Source organism: Hemitrygon akajei, chromosome 12 (assembly GCF_048418815.1).
Source record: "Hemitrygon akajei chromosome 12, sHemAka1.3, whole genome shotgun sequence".
NCBI lineage: Eukaryota > Metazoa > Chordata > Chondrichthyes > Myliobatiformes > Dasyatidae > Hemitrygon > Hemitrygon akajei.
The window spans coordinates 55106636-55128700 of NC_133135.1; the positions used below are offsets into that span (position 1 = coordinate 55106636).

Sequence of the window (22065 nt, forward strand, 5' to 3'; positions counted from 1 at the left end):
GGTTAATTGGTCATTGCAAGTAGTCCTGTGTTTCGGCTAGCGTTAAAAGAAGTTGGTGTTCGGTACTGAGACTCATTAGGCCTGTTCTATGCAGTATCTAAATAAAATAAAAATAATAAATTGTGGGTGCCAAGTCATTCGGTACAGCTTAAAGCAGAGGTCAGTAGGGTGCAAGGACATCAAATAGTTGAAGGAAATGACAGCAGATTTGATAGATTGAATTACCTAATTCTGCTATGCCTGTTGCTCAAGACCTAACAGTTAATCAGATGAATGTGGTTTTAACTGCCTGCTAGAGAAGTATTAACATCTAGTTTGGAGAGCATTGCTGCCAGGAGAGGATGGGCCAAGTTATAATTCTGCTGTTAACTAGCTCAATTTCTGGAATCCAAGGAAAAATAAACAGCAGCAGTGGCTCTGTTAATACGCAGCCATGCATTTTGCTCCCTACAGCTTCAGTCTCAAAAAAAACCAAGACTGGAGGCTGAAAATAAAATATTTGAAATATTGTTTAAAATGAACATTTTCTAAATTCTACTGTATTTAAATTCAAGACATTGAATTTCCCCTTGAAGGATCAAAAATATCTGAAGTAAAATAATGAGGATCAAACCTAGGCTTTAAAACAGCTTTTATTATGAAAGCTACATGTAAAACAGAAATTGTTCTCATAAACTGTACAAGACAACAGCACATACTGCAGGCAAAATTGCTAACCTGGTAGACCTGTCAGCATCAAGATAAAGAAAGCTTATTTTTCTTCACAAGACATTGCACAATAAATCAAGTTGGGCAGATGCCATCTTTTGTGAACAATGGGTGATACAAGTGATCAGTTGAAGAGCAGGGAATACCAAAGAACTTTATTTAATAAAGGTACATACAAAAAGCAGACAGTCACTTATAATTAAAAGCAAATAAACGGTTAACTACTGGAACTTAAATCTACAGTCACAAGGTTCATAGGATATATAACTATCTACATCAATATTGATTGAGTCTCTTTAAACAAAAATTACACATTTCTGAGGTTCCTACTCTTGTCAAAGGAGATCCCTGCATACATTTCAGAAAAAAAGCTTCTTACTGGCACACCAATCTGATGCTATAAGAAGTGCAGTTCACTTCCTGAACCAAGTTATCTGTACACCTCTTTCACAAACTCTGGCAAGGCAGGTGCCAATGTCACCACTTTCTGTAACTGTAGAAAATATAATAGAAGGGCGACACTTCAATTCTGAGAGAAAGCACTGCTAAAAATAATCACTTCACATTAGGAATATAAATCAGGTTACACTAAATTTATTCACTCATGTCCATATCTTCTTCATGATGATCATCACCATTGACTTTTGACTCTTTCACTATATCTGTACTTCCCTTGTCAGTTTCTTGTGCTAACTCTTTCAGCTTTGGGGATGTCCCAGGTTCTGAAACTCGCTGTTCTTCCTTTTTATCTTTTTCACTGTCATATCCTTGCTCCTCTTCATCATAATCTCTTGTCACCTGCATCAGTGGAGAACACTCAAATTCAATAAACCAACCCATGTAAAAACATCTGCTTTCATATCCACATTCCCCATAGAATTGGAATGATAAAAACAAGGTAAACATATAAAACTACACTCAGTGGCCACTTTATTAGGTACAGGCATTGAATCCAGTGTGTTCCTGTTCTGCTGTGGTAGCCCATCCACTCGAGGTTTGACGTGTGTTCAGAGATGCTCTACTGCACACCACAAGTGTGGTTATTTGAGTTACTGTCATCTTTGTCAGCTTGAACCAGTCTGGCCATTCTCCTCTGACACCTCTCATTATTAAGACATTTTTACCCACAGAACTGTTGCTCACTAGATGCCTTTTATTTTTCGCAAGAGGCTCTGTAAATTCCAGAGTTGTGTGTGAAAATCCTAAGCGGGCAACAGTTTTTGAGATTCAAACCACTCCTCTGGCACCAACAATAACTCCACAGGTAAAGTCCCTTAGATTGCAGTTCTTTCCCATTCTGATGCTTGGTCTAGACAACTAAACCTCAATCATATCTGCATGCTTTTACGCATTGACTGGCTGTAAGTAATTGGCAGATTGGATATTTGCATTAACAAACATATGTACCCAATTACTTGGCCACCAAGTGTAGTTCACCTTCTAATACTGTATAGTTCCAAATTTAAATTTACCTTAACATCACCCTTTTCACCTTCTGCCTTTTTTTCCTTTTCTTTCTCCCGCTCTTTATCTTTGCTCTTTTTCTTTTTGCTTGATGACCTCTCCCTTTCCTCTACTTCCCTGCTCCGGTCTCTGTCCTTGTCCTTCTTCTTTTCTTTCTTATGCCTGGAAAATAAGTCAATGAACATCTTCAAGCACAGGAGAAAGAGAGGTAAAGGAAAGCAGAAGAGATTAAGTCCTTAATCTATCATTCAAAAAGATTTCTCCAATCATTTGGAGAAATATATTGAAAAATGTTAGCTTACATGGAGTAGCATTACTGCAATTCAGTACTGCCCCACAATCAACATTTCCACTGTTAAACCAAACCACAACAAGAGTTTCACAAAGATTTGCTGTGGTAAATAGTTTAGACACATCACAATGTCAACAAGTAACACGTTATAAAAGCCATAGAAAGCTCAAAGTCTCAAAAATTTACCTTCGAGGAGATGGTGACCGTGAAAGTTTACGTTTAGGCGATCTTGATTTCTTTGGAGACCTTGAAATAGATCTACTTCTTCTACGTCTCCGTTCTCTTTCTCGCTCTCGTTCTCTGTCTCTGACAAAATAAAGGAAGCATCTTAATTATGCAATTCAACAACCATTAAAATAATTCTCCCCTTATTTGAACTTCCATATATTAAATAGCTTCTAAAGCTATCAAGTTTTCTTGCAGCAAAATATCCTTTAAAAACTGAAACCAATTAAAGAAATGCTGCAAAATTAAATCTAAAAATATAAATTACCAATGGTTGTTTCAAAAATAAACCTTCATTTGAAAGGCATCATTTCTGCAATTATGCCATGAATCATTATTTCAAAATATTTCAGATTAAAAATAATAGATTGAAAAGGAAGGTAGTTGTTTAGGCTTTGTGAGAAGATAGCATTTCTATAAATATTCAATTTAAAAGCACTCTGGAAAATATACTCTCTTACACACTGAAACCTTAATATCCTATGCTAAAGCAGTGCAAAGGAAGACTCAACTGAATTTTGTTGTATATAATTGTGACACATTTCTTGTGTCTACTAAATAATGTGGTCCTTTGCCTTCATCTTGTGAAGCAAGAAGTGCTGCATAGTCCAAAGGCCAACTAAACTGGAGGAAGAGCCATGTCCTCTTCTTTACCAGCATTTCCAAAACAAAAGTAGCTTTCCATAAAGTACACATTCATGCATACCTACTGGGGCTGCGAGACCGCCTGGCTGTGCTGTAGCTTTTAGGTGGTGTCTTGGATCTTTTCTTCTCTTCCTTCTTTTTCTCCCTAAAAACATATGCAAAATATACAAAGCTCATGCTCAAAAATAGCTCGTATTACACAAAACCATCTGAAAATTATTACTGATTTGGTAATATATATTAAAGAAAGTCAATACATGACAAGAATATTGCAAAATTAAAGACCTTGGCTTTGATATACTCCTAGACCTCCTCCGCTCCCTTGAGCGTGACCTCCTTCGTCTTGGACTTCGTGATCGCCGCCTGCTTCTAGACTTTGAATGTGAACGCCTTCTAGACCTACTCCTCGAGCGCCTGTTTAAAAAATGCACTTTGTTGAATACTCAGCAAAAGAATGTGAATTATACAAAACAATTTAAAAGCAAAGCTGGAATACAAATTATACAGCACAAGCCAAATTATACAAATGGCTTCAACTTGCACGTAAATTTTAAAAAGAAACGCGAAGCAAAAATAGCCATATTAGCTTAATGAAGAATGTGTGTAACCAATTACACTGCAACAAAGAAAAAATAGAAAGTTGTACATCTGTGGAAGCACAGCAAAACTAAATGGGCACCATTGAAAGATAAATTGCCCCACAGAAGATAACAAAATCCAAGCATGACACAATCACCCAAATGTTAGAACAAGGATTCAAAAGGAAACTTGAGATGAAGGCGTCACGGGTTAATGCACTCAATAAAGACAGATAAACTAGCAAATTATAAACCCAGAAGTACAATGGAGTGCAGAAGTTCAAAACTCACTAAATAAAACTAGGCATGTATTTTATTTTTAAACCATGGTCCATCTCCAAGGTCCCTGTAAGTCCCACCAGTTCTGAATCTAAGATTCACCAATATATACACTAGAATAAACTCTGATATCCTATACCAATTTTATCATGCCAAGGGTCACAAGCCCAATGATTTCAAATCAGGCTTTTGGAAAAAGACAAGATTCTAAGTTCAAAGTAATTGAGCTTTATTTAATACTTAACTACTTTGGTTCTCAAATGTAAGAGGCATTCAAAAGAAGTTAACAATCCTCAAGTTCGACAACAAAAATGGGCAGGGCTTTGATGCATGTTGTAACTCACACCAGTTTTAGGGGAAGAGCTTAATCAGAATTGACAATTCAAATTTTGCTGTTGCTCAGGACTTGTGAATGGATTACACCTAGCAAGGTAGGCACTCTTCACACAGGCCAACTTAAAGAGAGCAGGTCAGTGCTCTCTTGATCAATGATCTGGCCAACTGACTCAAGTAGCTGACAAACTACTAGGGATCCCAAGTGTTCAGTTGGCTTCTGAAGGATAACACAAGAATGCCAAGTAATCATCATTCTAAGCTGCAAAATCAGGCACTTAGTTTACTTGATTGTCACCAAACAATTGATACAAGAGCATACAATCATCACAGTGATATTTGATTCTGCGCTTCGCGCTCCCTGGAGTACAAATCGAAGTAAATATAATAAAAATTTAAATTATAAATCATAATTAGAAAATAGAAAAGGGAAAGTAAGGTAGTGCAAGCCAGGTCCAGATATTTGGAAGGTACGGCCCAGATCCGGGTCAGGATCCGTTCAGCAGTCTTATCACAGTTGCAAAGAAGCTGTTCCCAAATCTGGCCGTACGAATCTTCAAGCTCCCAGAGGGAAGAGTGACAAAAAGTGTGTTGGCTGGGTGGGTAGTGTCCTTGATTATCCTGGCAGCACTGCTCCGACAGCATGCGGTGTAAAGTGAGTCCAAGGATGGAAGATTGGTTTGTGTGATGTGCTGGGCTATGTTCACGATCTTCTGCAGCTTCTCCCAGTCTTGGACAGGACAACTTCCATACCAGGTTGTGATGCACCCTAGAAGAATGCTTTCTACGGTGCATCTATAAAAATTAGTGATGGTTTTAGGGGACAGGCCAAATTTCTTCAGCTTTCTCAGGAAGTAAAGGCGCTGGTGGGCCTTCTTGGCAGTGGACCCTGCTTGGTTAGACCAAGTCAGGTCATTTGTGATATTCACCCCAAGGAACTTAAAGCTTTTGACCTGTTCCACCTGCGCACCACCGATGTAGATGGTCCACTACTCCTTCTGAAGTCAACAACCAATTCCTTCGTCTTGCTGACGTTGAGGGATAGGTTACTGTCTTCGTACCATGCCACCAGGTTCTTAATTTCTTCTCTGTACTCAGACTCATCATTACCCAAGATACGGCCTACAACTGTGGGGTCATCATTAGAGTGTAAATTGGAAATCAGACTCAATTTAGATAAACCATTCAACCAACTATATGGAAAATGAAATGGTTGAAGTCAATTAATATTCTTATAATCAATAGGGCCCATCATGCTTCCCTAACAAGTTCAAAGTCCTACATTAGGAATAATGACATTTCTCGAAAATCACTGTAAAAGAACCCAATCCATTTGCGAATAAATCTCAAAATCATTTACATGGTAAACAGCAATTGTGTACTTTTTTTTCTATTTCAATGTGGTGATTATGAACTTCTAAACTTGCCAGAAAGGATGTAGTATAGAATTTCAGAGGCTCTGTTAAGACAGGAACAGAATGCCCTATGTTTGTCATGGTGATACCAGCAAAGCAAAAGAAAACTGTTCTTAAGAATGAAATATATGCTGCAGTCTATTCTTCAATTTTTTATTACCCATGAAGAAAAATTTTTTTCAACTCAAGGCAATATATCCTTTGTCGAACTAATGTTCCCTTCATTAAATGCATAGTATATTACACAACAAGAAGGCAAGAAGTAGTATGTCTTAATTATGTCCCTTTTCCAAAAGAAACTTCCATTCCTTACCTGTGCCTTGAACGGGAACGAGACCGTCGCCTGCGTGAACGAGACCTTGATCTAGAATGTTTCCTTTTATCTTCTTTTTTTTCTGAAATATACAATGTGGGATTCAAGAAAAAGATAACTTACAATGAAAGGAGAACTGAACCGTATCAAAACTAGGAACTTTTAAATGGAGTGAATAAAAGTTATATAATGATTAGGTACTGAGTACAAGCTGCCTTCTCAAAAAGCAGTAACATTCATTTGAAATTACCGAAAATAGCTACTTCTGCAAAAAAGATCTGGCCAGGTTATTGATGAAGGGAATTTACCTGATCATCCTCAGTCTCAAATTAAAATCTGTATTAAAGTGGAAATGATAGTTTTAGATTTAATTTTGATATTTTTTCTTTGCACTTCTTGTAAAACATAATAAAAATCCTGAATTGCCAAACACAAAGATATTACAGAACGGCCATCAAAAGTGAGATATTGGTATCTGAAAATAAAATAGAAAATGTTGGAACCATTGAAGGTTTCTCAATCTTATTAAATACTTCTCTTTCCAAATTCTATCATTTTCTTTTGTTCGTTATGTAATAGCATTTCTGTTGCATACCTGATAGCACTAGTCAAAAGTCTTGAATCATTACTATTGGCAGTAATGGTGTGAATTATCATTAAATAAATATCTGCTCAATAAAAACAGCACAATTTAGCAGATGAGTTACAGGTCTGTGTGAATTCAGTATGAAGTAATACACTGCTCAGTAAAATAATCCTCTATTTAATTACTCAAGTTTGTTCACAGATCCCTTGTCTAGCAAAACGTAAATTGGTGCTGCCATGTGCTGCTCACTGCTATCCAGATCAAGATAGTTCAATTTGGGTTAAACTTGTACAAAACGTGTCCATATTTAATGTTTTAGGTATAAATCACAAGATTTATGTATTAAACTCTTCCTATACAAGCCAAATGTCTATATTGGTCCAGTTCTCAGCATGTTATACTAAAGCAAACACAAGGTTTCATAGCACCCAAGTGATTCACTATTTTGTGTCTAAGCTGTATAAGTATTACTATCAGAAGCAAAGTATTAGATATAGCAATATTACCTGTTTCTATAGCAGCTGAAATCAATGACTGTGCTTCTTTAACCCTTTTCATTGCTTCTTCTATGTCTTTGGAAGAGGTATCAGATTTCAGGGCTGGGCTTACAATGGCACCAGCAGTATGGTTTAGCCTTAGGGAAAAAATTGCATGCATGAATAAATGGGGTTTTTACCTTTCAATTTACTGAGTGGGAATTATTTACCAAGTGCCATACACTTGAAGAAGATCGGCTAATTCTTTAAGCAGTCAAAAATATCAAAACTATCAGGACTTGTTTGGCTACCACATGCTCAAGTGTTTGGATAGACCTCATGTCTACACTTCAGTATACCAAAATAAAATGTACCACCTAGAAGAGAAGTTCCTATAGGAACTGGAATATCACTATACCAGCAACTTCTTACGTTATCAAAATATTTTACTGACAATAGCAGAATATTCAATCATGAAGGAGCTTGCTCTTGCCATTGCTTATACATACATGCATGTGATCAAAACGCAGTAGTAAATAAGAATAGCATTATTTCCCCCATCCTAATGCAGGGGAACAGAGGCCAACTTGTACAAGTGCTCCTTACTTAATGCAAAACCAAAATGAACATGCATTTTTTTTCATGGCTAAGAATTACCACACATTACAATCCCAAGCAATTGAGAATGTAAACACACCATTCCCCTTCCTCCATGCAAGAACTTTTTCCAGGCACTTAAAATTGAAACAAATGAAGAAGACTGCCTTGGTGACTTCCCTTATAACTGGCACGTACCAATCTCTTTCTTTCTAATTGGTGCAAAATGATACAACTTACTTTGGATCAACTTGAGTGATGAGTTTTAAAAGCTGATCTGCCGTGACCTAAAAGGATATAATAAGCATTACCTCATTGCAATGAAAATGAGATTTACTGTGTACTTTAGGGATAAAAATAGTGTTTACATTTTGTCACTGTAGAACTTAAATTCTGACTCCACAAATGCAGAGTATAGAAAGCACAAACAACTTTTAAACATTTATTGCTCCAAACAAAAATTCAGCACTACCCAATGACTGTACATTTACATTGAAGAGCAGGCTTCCAGCGATCTTAGTTTATCTTCATTACTGAGCTGCTTATATATTTTTCAAGCTTTCCAGAATACAAACTGTTTCACAAAGAAAAACTGAAAATGAAGGAAGATTTCAAATTCTGACAAATACAGCTTAATTCTTACATATTCAAAGATTACACATATCTGGCAAAATTAAGTGTTAAAATTTTAAAATATGAGGCTTTAAGTTGCAAACACAAAATGAAAAATTACATACTGCTCATCTAAATATTCTAAGCTTTCTTTACTTATTCCAAGTGCTTTTTGACTTGTCTATTATGGTTAATACTAATTTACAGTTTACAATTTAATGCTACTTATGTTTTAGAAAATACATTAAGAAAGCAAACTTGAAGCCAGTCATCTACCGACCATTTGACATGACCAGCCAGCCAAAGAGAAAAACCACACAAGGTGTCTGCTTCCAGTTCTTCCCTACAGGCAAACTCCTTTTAAAGGTTTCCTCTATCCCCCTCTTCGCCCAAAGATCTCCAATTCCTCTTTCCCTAGGCATCTGCCTGAAGTGGCCCTGAAGCACCAGTACAAGGCCATAAGCCACATTCTGAACATGCATTTACCCACATTCCCTTTAACACACCAGTGTGCTTTTTTCAAGTCACAATGCATTATGCAGTATCTATCAAACCTTTATAAATATATTAAAGATTTTCAGAATTTAACATTAAATTGTGGTCATAACTGGTACAGCTGACCGATGGTGTAGCAGCATTTGCACTGGACTTCGAGACAAGTGGTCCCTGGTTCAAATCTGGCCAGCTCTTTGCATGCTTTCTATCCATGTTGGGTTGAGCATCTAGCTAGCAACTCTTGCCTCATAAAAAACAGACAAGTGCTGAAAGAAACGGCAAGGTTGCCACTCAATGCACCATGAGGCACGGAGAGGAATAACATTTGGTGTGTTCCACCAAATATCATTAACTCTTCCTTCATTTCTTAATGGGAACAATTAACCTACAGGGAGTGTAAGTATATACAAGAGAAAACTGGGTTAGTTTCTCTCTTCCATAACCTGCAGATGTGGGAAACCTGTAATGCTCCTTCCCATTAATTCTTCAAATATACCATTGTGACAATTTGGGGATACAGTTTCACAGTGAGAAAAGCAACTAACTTGAACAAAATAAACTTGCAGATCAATACATCTAAAGCCCAGATAAAGACAACAGAATAAGCCCGTAACAAAAGAAAAATTGCTAAATAAACAAAATTTAGGTCATAAAGGAGCACAATGCCCGCAGGATAGTATTTCTTGCAAATAGATTCTTTACAACATCGCCCAATAGACAACAGGTTCCCACTAAGTGCATCAATACCAATTTGCAGAAAGGTAAGGACTTCCCACTGACATGAGAAATACTGCTGGTCTGCACAACTCTGTGGTGAGCCTGGCAGCACAAAAAGATCTTGAGACATATGACACAGGAGAATTGCAAGAATGGCAGACAACTACAAGTGTAGCCAAAATCTACTCTTAAAAGACTCCAAATAAAAGCAATGGCAGCTTGTTAGGAGTATTCTGGAGTTGTGTGAATATCGCAGATATTAATTCAAACAAGAACCAGTCTTCTAATTGTAAGCAGTTAATTGAAGTTAAAAGCACACTTTTGCAAATAAACAATACCATCTGTAAGAAATAATGTTTGCAAAATGGTGACCAGGAGACTTTTGAATACGTATCAGCCAAATGTTAAGACAATGGGGTTGTGTTAATTGGCCTACATGAATCCAGGCAACTAAGGGTTTTGTCTGGCACTGTCATCAGACGTTTCTGCAATATCTGTGCTAATTATTTTCTCCCAAAGGCACTTAAACGTTCAGAGGTGCCTTATCACTTACAATGTGCTTCCACTGTAAATTTGTACCTCAAAGGAACCATTTGTCAACCCTGAGATTTGAAGTTAACAATATCTTTGTAGCTATTGAAACTTTGGTCTTAAAAAGTATAAAAATAAGATATACTTTTGGGTTTGTGAGCCTCTACTGAGTATCTTCATGAGAATGCCTGTTCATTATGATGAATGTAGAGTTCTGTACCAGCTTCAGTTCTCTCCAGTGACTTCGATCAGTCACAACACAGCTTTTACACGTACATTACAAAATCAAATAAGTAAGCTTGTGAAACTTGTATGCGTCAATCAGTCCATGATATGAAGTCAACTGGTAACAACTAATTCAGTATTCATTCCATCATAGTTATTGCATAATTTTACCTGTGAATTTAAATTTGCTCCTGGCAATCCAAGTGCAGCAAGGGCAGGGTCCAAGCCAGGATTAACATTCCCAAGAGTAGCAGCCAAAGGAACACCGCTGAGCTGGTTAAAAGAAACAAATGTCAGAAGGAACTATTTACGTGAAAGTACAAATATGAAAATGGCCTAGTTTTATTGTCTACATTGTGACAATACATAAACACGTGGATCTACATTTAGACAGCACCTGCAAAATTCAGAATTTTGTGTTTTACTGTCATTTGCTAATAGTGGGCCATGTTCAGAATTACTTCAGTTCTCAACTGAAGTCAAATATAGGGCCTTCATTCATGTGGATGAATTCAACCTTAAGTCCTTCACCATTCCAGATGTCTATACATAATGCCTTGCTTCTAAAGCAAATCAACACCAATGAAGGTTAATGCAAATGCAAATTTAACACCAATAGCAATTTTAAGTCAAAATTAACTTGGTACAGATATTATAAATCAATATTGACAAAAGACAGTTTCCAAAAATCTCTTTTAACAAGCATTGAGTCTTTGAAAGTTGGTATTTTTCAATGTTATTATGGAAAACTTAACATTCTGGTGTTAACATGAAATATAACGTGTTCTATATACAGTTCAGCGTATAGCAATATTTTAACCTGTTATTACTTTCTTATTTCAAATTACTTTCAACAAATATATAAATCAATACATACTTTAATGTTAAAATTGTCTCCAAATTACCAAAACACACAAATAGTTAATTGCATCTCACTCTTGTAAATAACTACTCTAACACTCCTTTCTTCTCCAACATCCTCGATCATACTGACATTTCCTCAATTTACATCCGTATTTCTTGAAACTTCGCATTAGAATACAGGTGTCCTCCGCTTTATGAATGTTCGCTTTACACCACTTTGCTTTTACAAAAGACCCTCATTAGTAACCTGTTTTCACATTACAAAGAGGATTTTCGCTTTTATGAAAATTTTTCCCATGTAAATTAATGGTTCTTCACTTTACACCATTTCGGCTTAAGGAAGGTTTCATAGGAATGCTCAACCTTTGTAAAGGGGGAACACACCTATACTGTCCCTAAATAGATTTAATGCTATTTTCCATTTTTTTCACCACTGGCCACCTCCCACTCAATTCCACTTTATTCAGTCACAGATATATCATTATAATGTCTGTTCCCACATTTTATCTGACATTACTTTTAACTCAATTTTTGTTGACAAGCAGCCTCTCTGCCTTTATCAGAAACTAATATCAGTGTTTACATGCAATTTGAATGCAAAGCCAATGGAGAAAATGGTCACTAGTTAACCTTGTTTTCAAATTGCTTGCAATTACTTAAAGCAAAATCAGACCTTTTGCAACTTTGCCATTGTACGTGATCCAGTAATTCACTGTTGGATGTATTTGCAACTCTATCTAATGATCTATTTCCGATTCAGCTTGTTCACAATACTCTACAGACCGGCTTTCAAAATTTACCCCTCTTAACAAAAGGACATCCAAAGCAGCACACACAGAATGCTGGAGGAACTCAATAGGTCAGGCAACATTTATGGAAAAGAATACAGTCAATATTTCGGGCCAAGGCCCTTCTACAGGACCAAAGAAAGTCATCCAAGCTACTTCTTGTGATTAACTGACAACTATGACCTGAAATGCTAATATTGTTTATCTGAACTAAGGCAATCACAATATTTTGCACTTCAAAAGAAGCCGATATTCTGCATACAACAGTGATTAATATTTGACAATTTTTGAAGCACCCAGCAAATCTCATTTACATATAGACAACAGCTGATCACAATAAACAGAGTCAAAAAAGTTGAAATTGAAGCTTACTCACTGATGTAAGAGGATTTGGTGTGGGCAAAAGTCCACCTCCGGGCAGCAAACCTGCCACTGCATTAGCTGGTGCCAACAGAGACAAAGCCTTAGATTCATCAGGAATGACTCCTGTAGAAAAATTCAAATCTGCATTAGAACTAACTCTGTGAAGTTGCGAGAACACATACATACACCTAGAAAAACATGGTCTCGCTGTTTTCAGCACCTTAGCTTGTAGAAAGTACTTATAATCTTGCCAAAATAGATTTATGTTTAAGTAATTACAACTGAAGCCTTTAAACTTTTAGAATGAAATGTCATAGATGTAAAATTTGATTTTTCCCTGAATCTACAAATCAGTACATACTATAGTAATAAATAAATAAATATCACAATACACACTACTTTTTTTTGTAACACTGCCAAGATATTATCACCTGTACTCGATTTTTTAGTCATGAACCAAACGTAAGCAAGCACAGTCGGTTCTCCAGGAGTTGTGCTCTCAACTTTTCAAAAGATGTTTTATGAACAAGCGACTCGTGTCGGCTGCTTCACTATAAAGCACACAGAAAAATCAAGATACACAAGACAAAAAAAAGTTTATGATTTAGGGACCAAAATCATGAAAAAGTTCACTATGACTTGTTTAGAACTTACCATTAGACAGGAGAAATTCATGAACAAGCTGAAACATACTGCTCATTATATATTAAATGCTACTTTTTGTGCAAGTGAACCAATTTTTTTTGCAATGTTACTAGATATCAACTTGCCACTGTGCCCCAATGCCCCATAATCAAGTGACATTCTGTAAATATATATACACACCAACTGCATTTCTATCCTTTACAGATAACAGTAATCAGCACTGCATGTATAAGATACTGTGTGGCACCTCAGCAAGAAAACATACAACAAGTAAAGGACACTTAAGAGAAACTGGATAAGCTGCAGAAGGCAAAACTGTTGGGTGGTATTTTCAGCAGGGCCTGGTAAATAGGTCTGGCTGAACCAGGGAAAAGAACTGTAAAACACAACAACAAAAAAAGAAAAACCACTGTTAAACAAAGGCAATGGTTCCACTTTCTGTACTGAGCGGTGCTGATAAAATTAACAGAATGCACTTAGCATAGCGTTATCTGGGTTGTTTACATTGCTGCGATGCTACCAACTGTCATAACTAAAGGCTCATCTTTTAAATGATTTCATAAAATTATGCAGTTCATTTGTACCTTTGGTGTTCATACTCAGATGAAAGAGTAATTTGACAAGAGGGAAAGAACAAAGAAAAAGGGGAAAAGGAAAATAGGCTAAAGAATGAAAGACAACTGACAACCACTATCTATCAGTAAACAGAGTTCCGACATGCTGTAAGTCCTTTCTCAAGCTCAGCAAATTATTGCATGTATTATTTGCTTACCGTGTTTCTCGTTTGTACTTAATTAAAATCTTCATTACAGTACAAATAACAATCACACAGAAATTAAAACATGCAAACAATGTCTCTGCATAGTACTCCAGAAAAGTTAAGATCGTGTTGTTGTTAACAGTAAATGGTACTCAGATTTCTCAGTTATATAAAATTTTCAAAAGCTTTTTAATGAACTTCCTTAAAACAGAAATGCTTTCATCCCAAGTAATTTGCTTTTGAGTAAAATTGGCTTAATGCATCAAATTCTTCACATGTAAGCTGCATACATCTGTAAAGCATTTCTGGCTTTCATATGCAATAAATATTTAAAAACTAAAATAGTTCAGCATTCAGTTGAAAGGATCAACTTGTCTGGAGCCTTGAGAGAAAATTTTAAAGAATGACTCAGTGCTTTATAATATGTGATTGTGAATACTACAAAGCAAGCCACTTTGACATACACAGCTTTGTGTTGCCATTCCTAGCGTGTAATTTGATTCATAAATGAAATTGTTATCAATCACCTTCCGGACCCCTACAAATGAAACCAGAATGAGCCAAAATTACCTACTCTATAGCATATTATCTCTTTCAAATAAATTTCTCCTTTAGCCTGCCCTCTTAAATCTGCTGAATCCTTTCCTTCATTAAATTTAAACTGGATAACATCAAAGCCTAGAAATATAGAAATAGTGAAGAAAAAAGGTAGTTAACAAGAACAAATGTTTACAACAGGACAACACATGGGGACTCTTATGCTTGCTGGCCTTTTGTAAATTGCCTAGAATCCTCTGTCGCTGCAGAGGACCAACTTTTTCAGTCATCGGGGAAGGGGCTCTGCAATTGCCTTCTCCACTATAAAAATCACACACACAGATAACAGAGAGAAGAATTTATTATTTTGGATGATGGTCTGGTTTTTTTAATGAAACAATGTGGTTATTAAAAAAAAACTCCATCATTGCTAAAGTACACAAAAAGCTGGATTAACCAACTTTTTTAAAAAAAACTTTAAACTAAATTTCCCCCCACCCTCCCTCATTAAAAATCCTTGGTATACTGCATTAATATATACTTCCATAGATGCTATTTATTTCTGCAAACAAGTACAATTCCAAAAAATAAGGATCATTCCATTGTTAATTGGGTGTTTATGGCATAATTTGCTTTCAACGGGTCGATACTACTGCCAATTTTTATGACATGGTTTGAAAAAGAATTATGTTGAATTCACAGCCATTTAAAAATTAATACTGCAGTGTATTTAAAAAATGCTTTACAACTATGTTACTAAAGTACTTATTAAAAAGGATGACTAAGGAAATTGAAATTACTTTGAAGCAATTATTCAACATTATTGCAAGGTGTTTATTTTCATGTACTATTTCATTGTGTACTGTTCACTGGTACTGTTTACAAATTAAATACGTGCACTATTGTGCCTTTGGTTTATGAAATTCCTCACTGCTGATATTACTTATTTTTTTTTAAATGTAAACAATGCAGAATTATATATAACCCCACCCCAGATCCATACTGGTCCTATTATAAATGAATTTCACCATACTATGTTAATTAGCCTAAAAGTAGTCTAATGAAAGAAATAAGGTAGAAGTTCCCTGAAAATTTCTGAAAATACACTGCAGCTTTAACAGTCTACATTTCTACAGTATACCAAGGGTTAATATATCAATGACGTTTATCATGCAGATTCAATGGAATTAACTCAGAAATATTTTAATTGATATTAAGGGCCAAAACCCCCAAGCAATAAAACACAAACCTTCTGTGTAAGGTACAACTATCAATGCTCTGTCAATGAAGACCGTGTTTGTCAAATGCTGCGCTACTCCCACAGCGTCAGGATCATGAAACTTTACGAAACACACGCGAGACGTCACTGGTAATGGTGATTCACTGAGAAAAGAAAAATATGGTTGAACCAATGTTGACTTCACATTACAGCTTCTTAAAAATATAAGTAACAAGTGCTACAAGTAAAGCTTGCAATATTAACCATACCAGTTAATAAATATAAACTGTTTCATTGTGGGATAGTTGAAAAAAGATTAGTTTTTCCATAACCTGCCAAAACACAATAAGTACACATAACAAGGGCAAAAAGGAAAACGAAATCTGTTCGACCAATTCTGTATTTACAAAGCATCACCTTAACTTTGCCGGAGATCAAATTCAGGAAAATAATTCTAAACCTGCAGGATGACTGTGGGCAAGAGGGGTGGGGGGGAAGAGAACAAAAATTACAGAACCATTCCAGCTCAGTACTAAGAAACCAATACTTGGGTTTTACCCATTCCTCAAAACAAAATTTTTATAAAGCACAAAGGCCCAAGAATTGATCATTAATATCAGTAATCATGCACATTGGGGCACATAAAATAAAACCAAGCAAAATTTGCCACCATTTTAACTATAGAATTTCATTGCAGTAGCAATGCAATTGGCCTTGGAGTACAATTATAGAAGAATGTTACAATCAATAGGCAATTTAATAATTAATTAAAGAGGGAATTTTAAAAATCCATTGTACAGGAAGCACAAAGGAATGGTTTTCCTAACATTCAGCAGTGTATTGAAAATATGCCCATCTGGAAGCAACTGCAAGATACTGGCTACTTCAGCACTAATAAGTGCTAAATAACTTTTTAACCAATCTTTTTTGACCAAAATATAACTGACAGTTCCTTTCAGAGTACATTAAAAATTAGATACAAGCGAGTTGTAACTAAGACAGGAAGTTAATTATATTTGAAGCTTTCAGAATCAGTGCGCACAACTGTTCAGCCTGCATAGAATATCACAAAACCTGACTACATGTGTAGTCAAGGTCAAAAGATTTCTTTTAATTCAGAAAGATGATAATCAATGCAGGAACAGGAACTCAGTAAAATAAGTGGACCACAAATCTGGCTCTTAGCCTCTGTGCTTCCCTTCTGATTTTTGATTTGCATCTTTGTTGGCTTTCTGTGCATCATCTTTTCCATGCCTTCCCTATCTACAGTCACTGTAGGGAAAATTAATGAGAATCTCATCAACAAGCACCTCCTGCCCACACACAAAGATGTTTAATGAAAAAATATATACATGCAGAAAAGGACTTTTTTTAAAAATTGATACCTGGGTATAGAAGTAATGCTCCAAAAATTCCCTTATCCCTTTAGTATAAACTCAACACTTCCCTGGTTGCCAACAAAATCAAGGGTGGAAGGGAGGGAGAACTAGGGAAATGACTTCAGTTCTAAAACCTTGGTGTCATCTCTAAAATTACCTGGGTGATTCCTTTTGGAACACTATAACATCCTTCATTATGTTAGAAATCAGTTACTATAGAATTCAACTCAAATAAGGTCTTTAAAGTTCAACAAACACCAGATAACTGGAGTCCTGATCTAGTGCTGGTGGGACACTGATGTTTATTAAATTTGAACTAGGCTGGATTTAAAAAGCGCAGTATTTTCTCTAACCCTGTTGATTAGGCTAGCTGGTTATACATAAGCTAAGTCAAATCACCATTCCATTGCTGAGCATCAGTACATGCATCATCCAGATTTTGGGAATCCAAATTCTGACTGTTTGAAATGGAACAGAGGAATGAAAACTGCAGGATAACCCCGGAAGGGAGAGATGGGAAAGGGCTACTGAAAGCTGCTAATATTATTGAACACCCAAATAAGAGCAGCAGCCATTCCCTATGCAGCCTAGCTGCTCAACCCAAGCCCACTGGGTGAACCTTTGGGTCACATATTAAAATAAAAACCAACTGGAGCTTACATTGGAATTTAATCGTAAAAATCCAGCCATACACTGTTAAGAGCACCAAGGAAATATTGTTCCACAAAACTATTTACAACTCTTCATGAAAATCCTATTTTGTATTTTAAATTCCCTTACCATCAATACTTATTTTTATAAACAGCACACCAGTTGGCATTTACGGAAAGTGAAACAGCTATCATTTCATGTTGCATGCCCTATATCAAACCTGCAGATTACCTATTCCTCCTTCCACAGATACTATCTGGTGAACTATATTTAGCATTTACTATTTTTATTTCAGATTTACTGTATGCAGCTCTTAAAATGTTTTAACTGGCATTCTTATCACCAATTTACTTTAAATGCACATAAACCTGACATTCTCAGTACCGAATTCACAACAAGACGAACAGCTGGAAGAAAAAATTCAGTGGGTCAGACAGCTTCACAGATGCTGCCTGATTCACTGAGTTCCTCCAGCAGTTTGTTGTTTTGCACCCTGCTCCATTTCAGCACTTTAGCCATACTTCATGAGTGTTACATTTTAAAGCCAGAGTAAGCAAAAATGTTTCTTTAACTACTCACAAAATATTAGGTCATATTAGGTCTAAAGATTTCCATATGGCAAATACAGGGAGAACTGTAAAAATTTTTGGATGTGGCTGCATTCTTTGATTAAAGCACGCTTTTTAATTACAAGATTACACAGATTTGCAATCCATTCCAAGTAACTGTATATTACCATTATTAAAAAGTTAAAATATTGTAAATTAATTACTCAGATATGATGCATTAATTTTGTTTAGCTGAATCACAAGTGGTCATACTTTTAATAGATAAGGCAAAACAGCAAATGATTATTCGTTAGTTAATACCAAAATATCAATTTTCTTTTACAGCAGCCAAATATAAACTAAAACTTATTTTTTTTAAACATTTTACTAATTTCATGAGATCTGAATTAAAATGTGAATCAAATTCAATTCTTAAAAGTTGTATGAATTTTACTTGCATAAAACAAATGCTTGCAGCATATGACAGCAAACTTAGCTATTCTGCATATCATTTATTAGGTTACAATGTAAAGGAAATTGCATCATTATTGTGCCTTTAATATCTTGGGCTGCCCTCTTAGCCCTATGAGAATCAAGGAATGGCTACTGAAACACAAGTGCAGTGATGTAGATAAACAGTGAAATAGTACAGATATATTTTTAAAATAGCTCAGTTTTGATATTTAATGCATACAAGTTTATGATGTAAGGGGGAGGGTTGCACTGCAGGAAACATATAGATTTACCAATAAGGTTTTTTTTTAATAGCAGATTGTTAGAACCTAAATAATGCAGACAGAAAAACAATTTGAACATGGACATGTAGCAAAATACAAACAGACCATAGCTGAAGCAATTGGGGTGGAAGAATGAAGAGTGGAAGTCTAAAAGGTGAAATATCAGAATCCAAATCATAGAACGTGAGAATAATGAACAACAGATGCAGAAATTCAAGCAAGATTGCCAGGAATGTGTGTAGGTCATCCAAGAGGTGGCAAAGCTTTGCAATGAACAGGCTGCCCTAGATGAAGGAGAGGTGTAGTTTGGGAAACAAAGTTGCAAACAGACATGGCAACAGAAATATAAAATGCAATAATAATAGATCAAATTAAAAACAAAACTTACCTGACGAGGAAGAAAATGGAAAGCAGACCTGGGCAATTCGTACCACAGCTCCACCAGTGGTGGGAAGCCTGCTTACACTGACAGGCAATTGTTTACATATAAATTTTCATCATCAATTGATACAAGGTACTTTTATATTGCAAATATTGAAGAAATAAAGTCAAAAAAATTGTGACAACAGGATACAAGAATGTAGACACTGTGTGCCACACAAAAACTTAGTAAAATGTGTACACAGTTACTTCAAAGAGAGGCAATTACAAATAATAATCTGAAGTATAATGAAGATCTAAATCTTTGGTTTGATACGGAATACAGTATACTTTTCTCAATATTGCGATTTTCTAGCTTGTTCTGTAAACTTATTTTTACTCTGGCAACCAATGGAATATTCAAAGTCATTCAACATCTACAGGGATGTTTCAGTTCCCTTGCAGCACATTGATAAAGATTTACTTCAATTCCCTACTCAGTTAGGGCCTCAAAACAAAGTAAACGTCATTTAATCATTACCATGATCCTTTATTCTTCAATCTTGGAAGAACTCTCTTGTGGAATTTGATACAGCATTTGATTCAAACAAAAATTCTCAGAATACAGCTATACCAATTTACATTGTAACTGCCAACTATACAAATCAACTAAATTAGAATAATCTGGACATTAAAAACTAATTACAGGTATTTTTTCTGCAATCAGCATCAAATAATAGCATAAAAATAGCAGAATTTAAAAAGATAAAGTGCAGACTTATTAAGATTTAAATCCATTGATATAACGGATACAAAACATTAATCTTCTCCAATTAAAAATGAAACTAATTCCGTAACACAGAACACAGTCTTATACTTTTATCCAGTTTTACAGCACATTAATGCTGTAATGTGTTTTACAGCACATTAAGGCACAAGTTCCTAAATCTTTAACTCCACCTACTTATCAATGCTGTAGGCTTAGCAATGAGTGCAATTCCTCAGAAATGCAAACAGAATCCATAAGTATTTTAAATGACATAGATGACTTTTCTCCAACAATAGCTGAGAAATTAGCCATATTACATGGAGACTTGAAGCATTTTCTATGTAACTAAGAACTTCAAAAATTTGATGTTGCATTAAATATATCTACTTTACTAACTCTATTAATGTTGAATTGTATACATGCACAACGAATTGAAATGCATGGTTTCTGACTTTTCAATGTCCATTGCGTTGATGGTTCAAGTGATCTCATAAATTTTCTACATTCCTTTCTGAAATTTCAATTCTCTGCTAAAATGAACAATTCCATCACCGTTGGCTTTTTAACAATGCTAAATTAATAGCACTTTTCCCTTTCTCATTTGCCCCCTGTATTATTCTCATCGACCCCATTTTAAAACTAGAAATGAGCAGGCCATTTAGCCTCACCAGCTTGTTATACAACTTGTGCTTTAAGGTCATTTTATAACTATGTTTGATTCATTGAATAATTTAACAAATGTAAAAATTTGTACTACGATAGTGCCTCCCGGACACAAATACCTGGAGCGATTACCGCCTATTTCTATCGGGTTGTGCCTTTGCATTGGCGGCCATTTTACGTTACACTGATAATAATGCAAATTCAAACTTTGGTACAAAAGATATTTCTTGCTACTTAGATGCATCTTATAACCTCATCATGGTTAAGTGATCAGATTAGCACCCAATCTACTTCAACATCAACGACTGGGCGGAAACGTGGCCTGGTCAGACGTGCGAGGGGGAGGGGGCGACCAGGCAGAAAGGCAGACAATAGTGGAAGGTGCCGAGGGACTCGGGCAGATCCAAGGAAGAGCATCTGACACTTTAAAAATATATTTGTGAACACACGTCAGTAAAGGCGCCGCAGCTGTACAAACACACTTTTCCTCATTAAATGAAAACTTTCAACGTCAGATCATGTGGAGCCGGCGCGGCCCAGGCCCAGGCCCCGCCTGACAGTTTGGAGTTACTCACTCTGAAGGGAAGAGACGCAACTCCTCGATTTTGCCCAAAAATCCGAACAGAGTTTTCATCTGTTCAGAGGTCGCGCTCGGCGAAACATTGGTCACTTGAATCACGTCTGTAGCCATCGTTTGAAATATTATAAGCGTTTTTAAAGGGGAATAAATTTATTTTCCCGATCCGACTTTCCACGACGTTTTCGCGAACCTAAGACATTAAAATAAATAAGAAAACAAAGTGGCACAAATGACAATTTGATGGTAATTAATCGGCAGTGAATATTCGGCCGTACACGCTCGAACAACAACGACAACAGGCAGGCACCCTCTGCAGTATCCCACAATGCCGCGCGCCGCTTCCCAGCAGCCCTTGCTTCAGCAGGCGGGGCGGCGGAGCACCGTGCAGGCGTCGGTGACCGTCCGGCACAGGGATGAGGGAGGGAGGGAGGGGACTAAAAATGAGGGATGGGGAGAGCAGGGGAGGGATTTAGGATGAGGGAGGGGACTGGGATGACGGATAGGGAGGGGTTTCGGGATGAGGAGGGGAGGGAATTGGGATGAGGGATGGAATGGGGAAGGGATTGGGATGAGGGATGGAATGGGGAGGGGATTGGGATGAGGGATGGAATGGGGAAGGGATTGGGATGAGGGATGGAATGGGGAGGGGATTGGGATGAGGGATGGAATGGGGAGGGGATTGGGATGAGGGATGGAATGGGGAGGGGAGGA

At 36.4% G+C, this 22065-nt stretch overlaps 1 protein-coding gene across 4 annotated transcripts; it reads right to left on the reverse strand.

Moving 5' to 3' along the window:
• Positions 1–614: 614 nt before the first annotated feature.
• Positions 615–21687, reverse strand: srsf11 (serine and arginine rich splicing factor 11). 4 transcript variants are annotated; one of them, XM_073063119.1, is made up of 13 exons: positions 16085–20196; positions 15937–15999; positions 15698–15831; positions 12520–12629; positions 10663–10764; positions 8152–8198; positions 7345–7472; positions 6253–6334; positions 3620–3748; positions 3396–3479; positions 2651–2770; positions 2181–2334; positions 615–1506 (listed from the first exon to the last, which is right to left on the reverse strand). In XM_073063119.1, exons 2-13 carry the CDS (start codon positions 15960–15962, stop codon positions 1303–1305), a joined length of 1320 nt encoding a protein of 439 aa, XP_072919220.1. In that variant the 5' UTR covers positions 15963–15999; positions 16085–20196; the 3' UTR covers positions 615–1302. The 4 variants fall into 4 exon arrangements, with proteins under 4 accessions (XP_072919220.1, XP_072919218.1, XP_072919219.1 ...); XM_073063117.1 differs by lacking the exons at positions 15937–15999; positions 16085–20196 and adding an exon at positions 21350–21687; XM_073063118.1 differs by having other exon boundaries at positions 15937–20196.
• Between the last annotated feature and the right edge of the window lie 378 nt (positions 21688–22065).

Excerpts from the sequence above, each read along its gene's own strand:
- srsf11 (XM_073063117.1), bottom strand. The coding sequence starts at position 21,465 with ATGGCTACAGACGTGATTCAAGTGACCAATGTTTCGCCGAGCGCGACC. Across the intron at positions 15,832-21,349 it reads TTGCGTCTCTTCCCTTCAGA|TGAATCACCATTACCAGTGA; the intron begins GTGAGTAACTCC and ends TTCTTTTCTCAG. Across the intron at positions 3,480-3,619 it reads AGGAGTATATCAAAGCCAAG|GGAGAAAAAGAAGGAAGAGA; the intron begins GTCTTTAATTTT and ends ATATGTTTTTAG.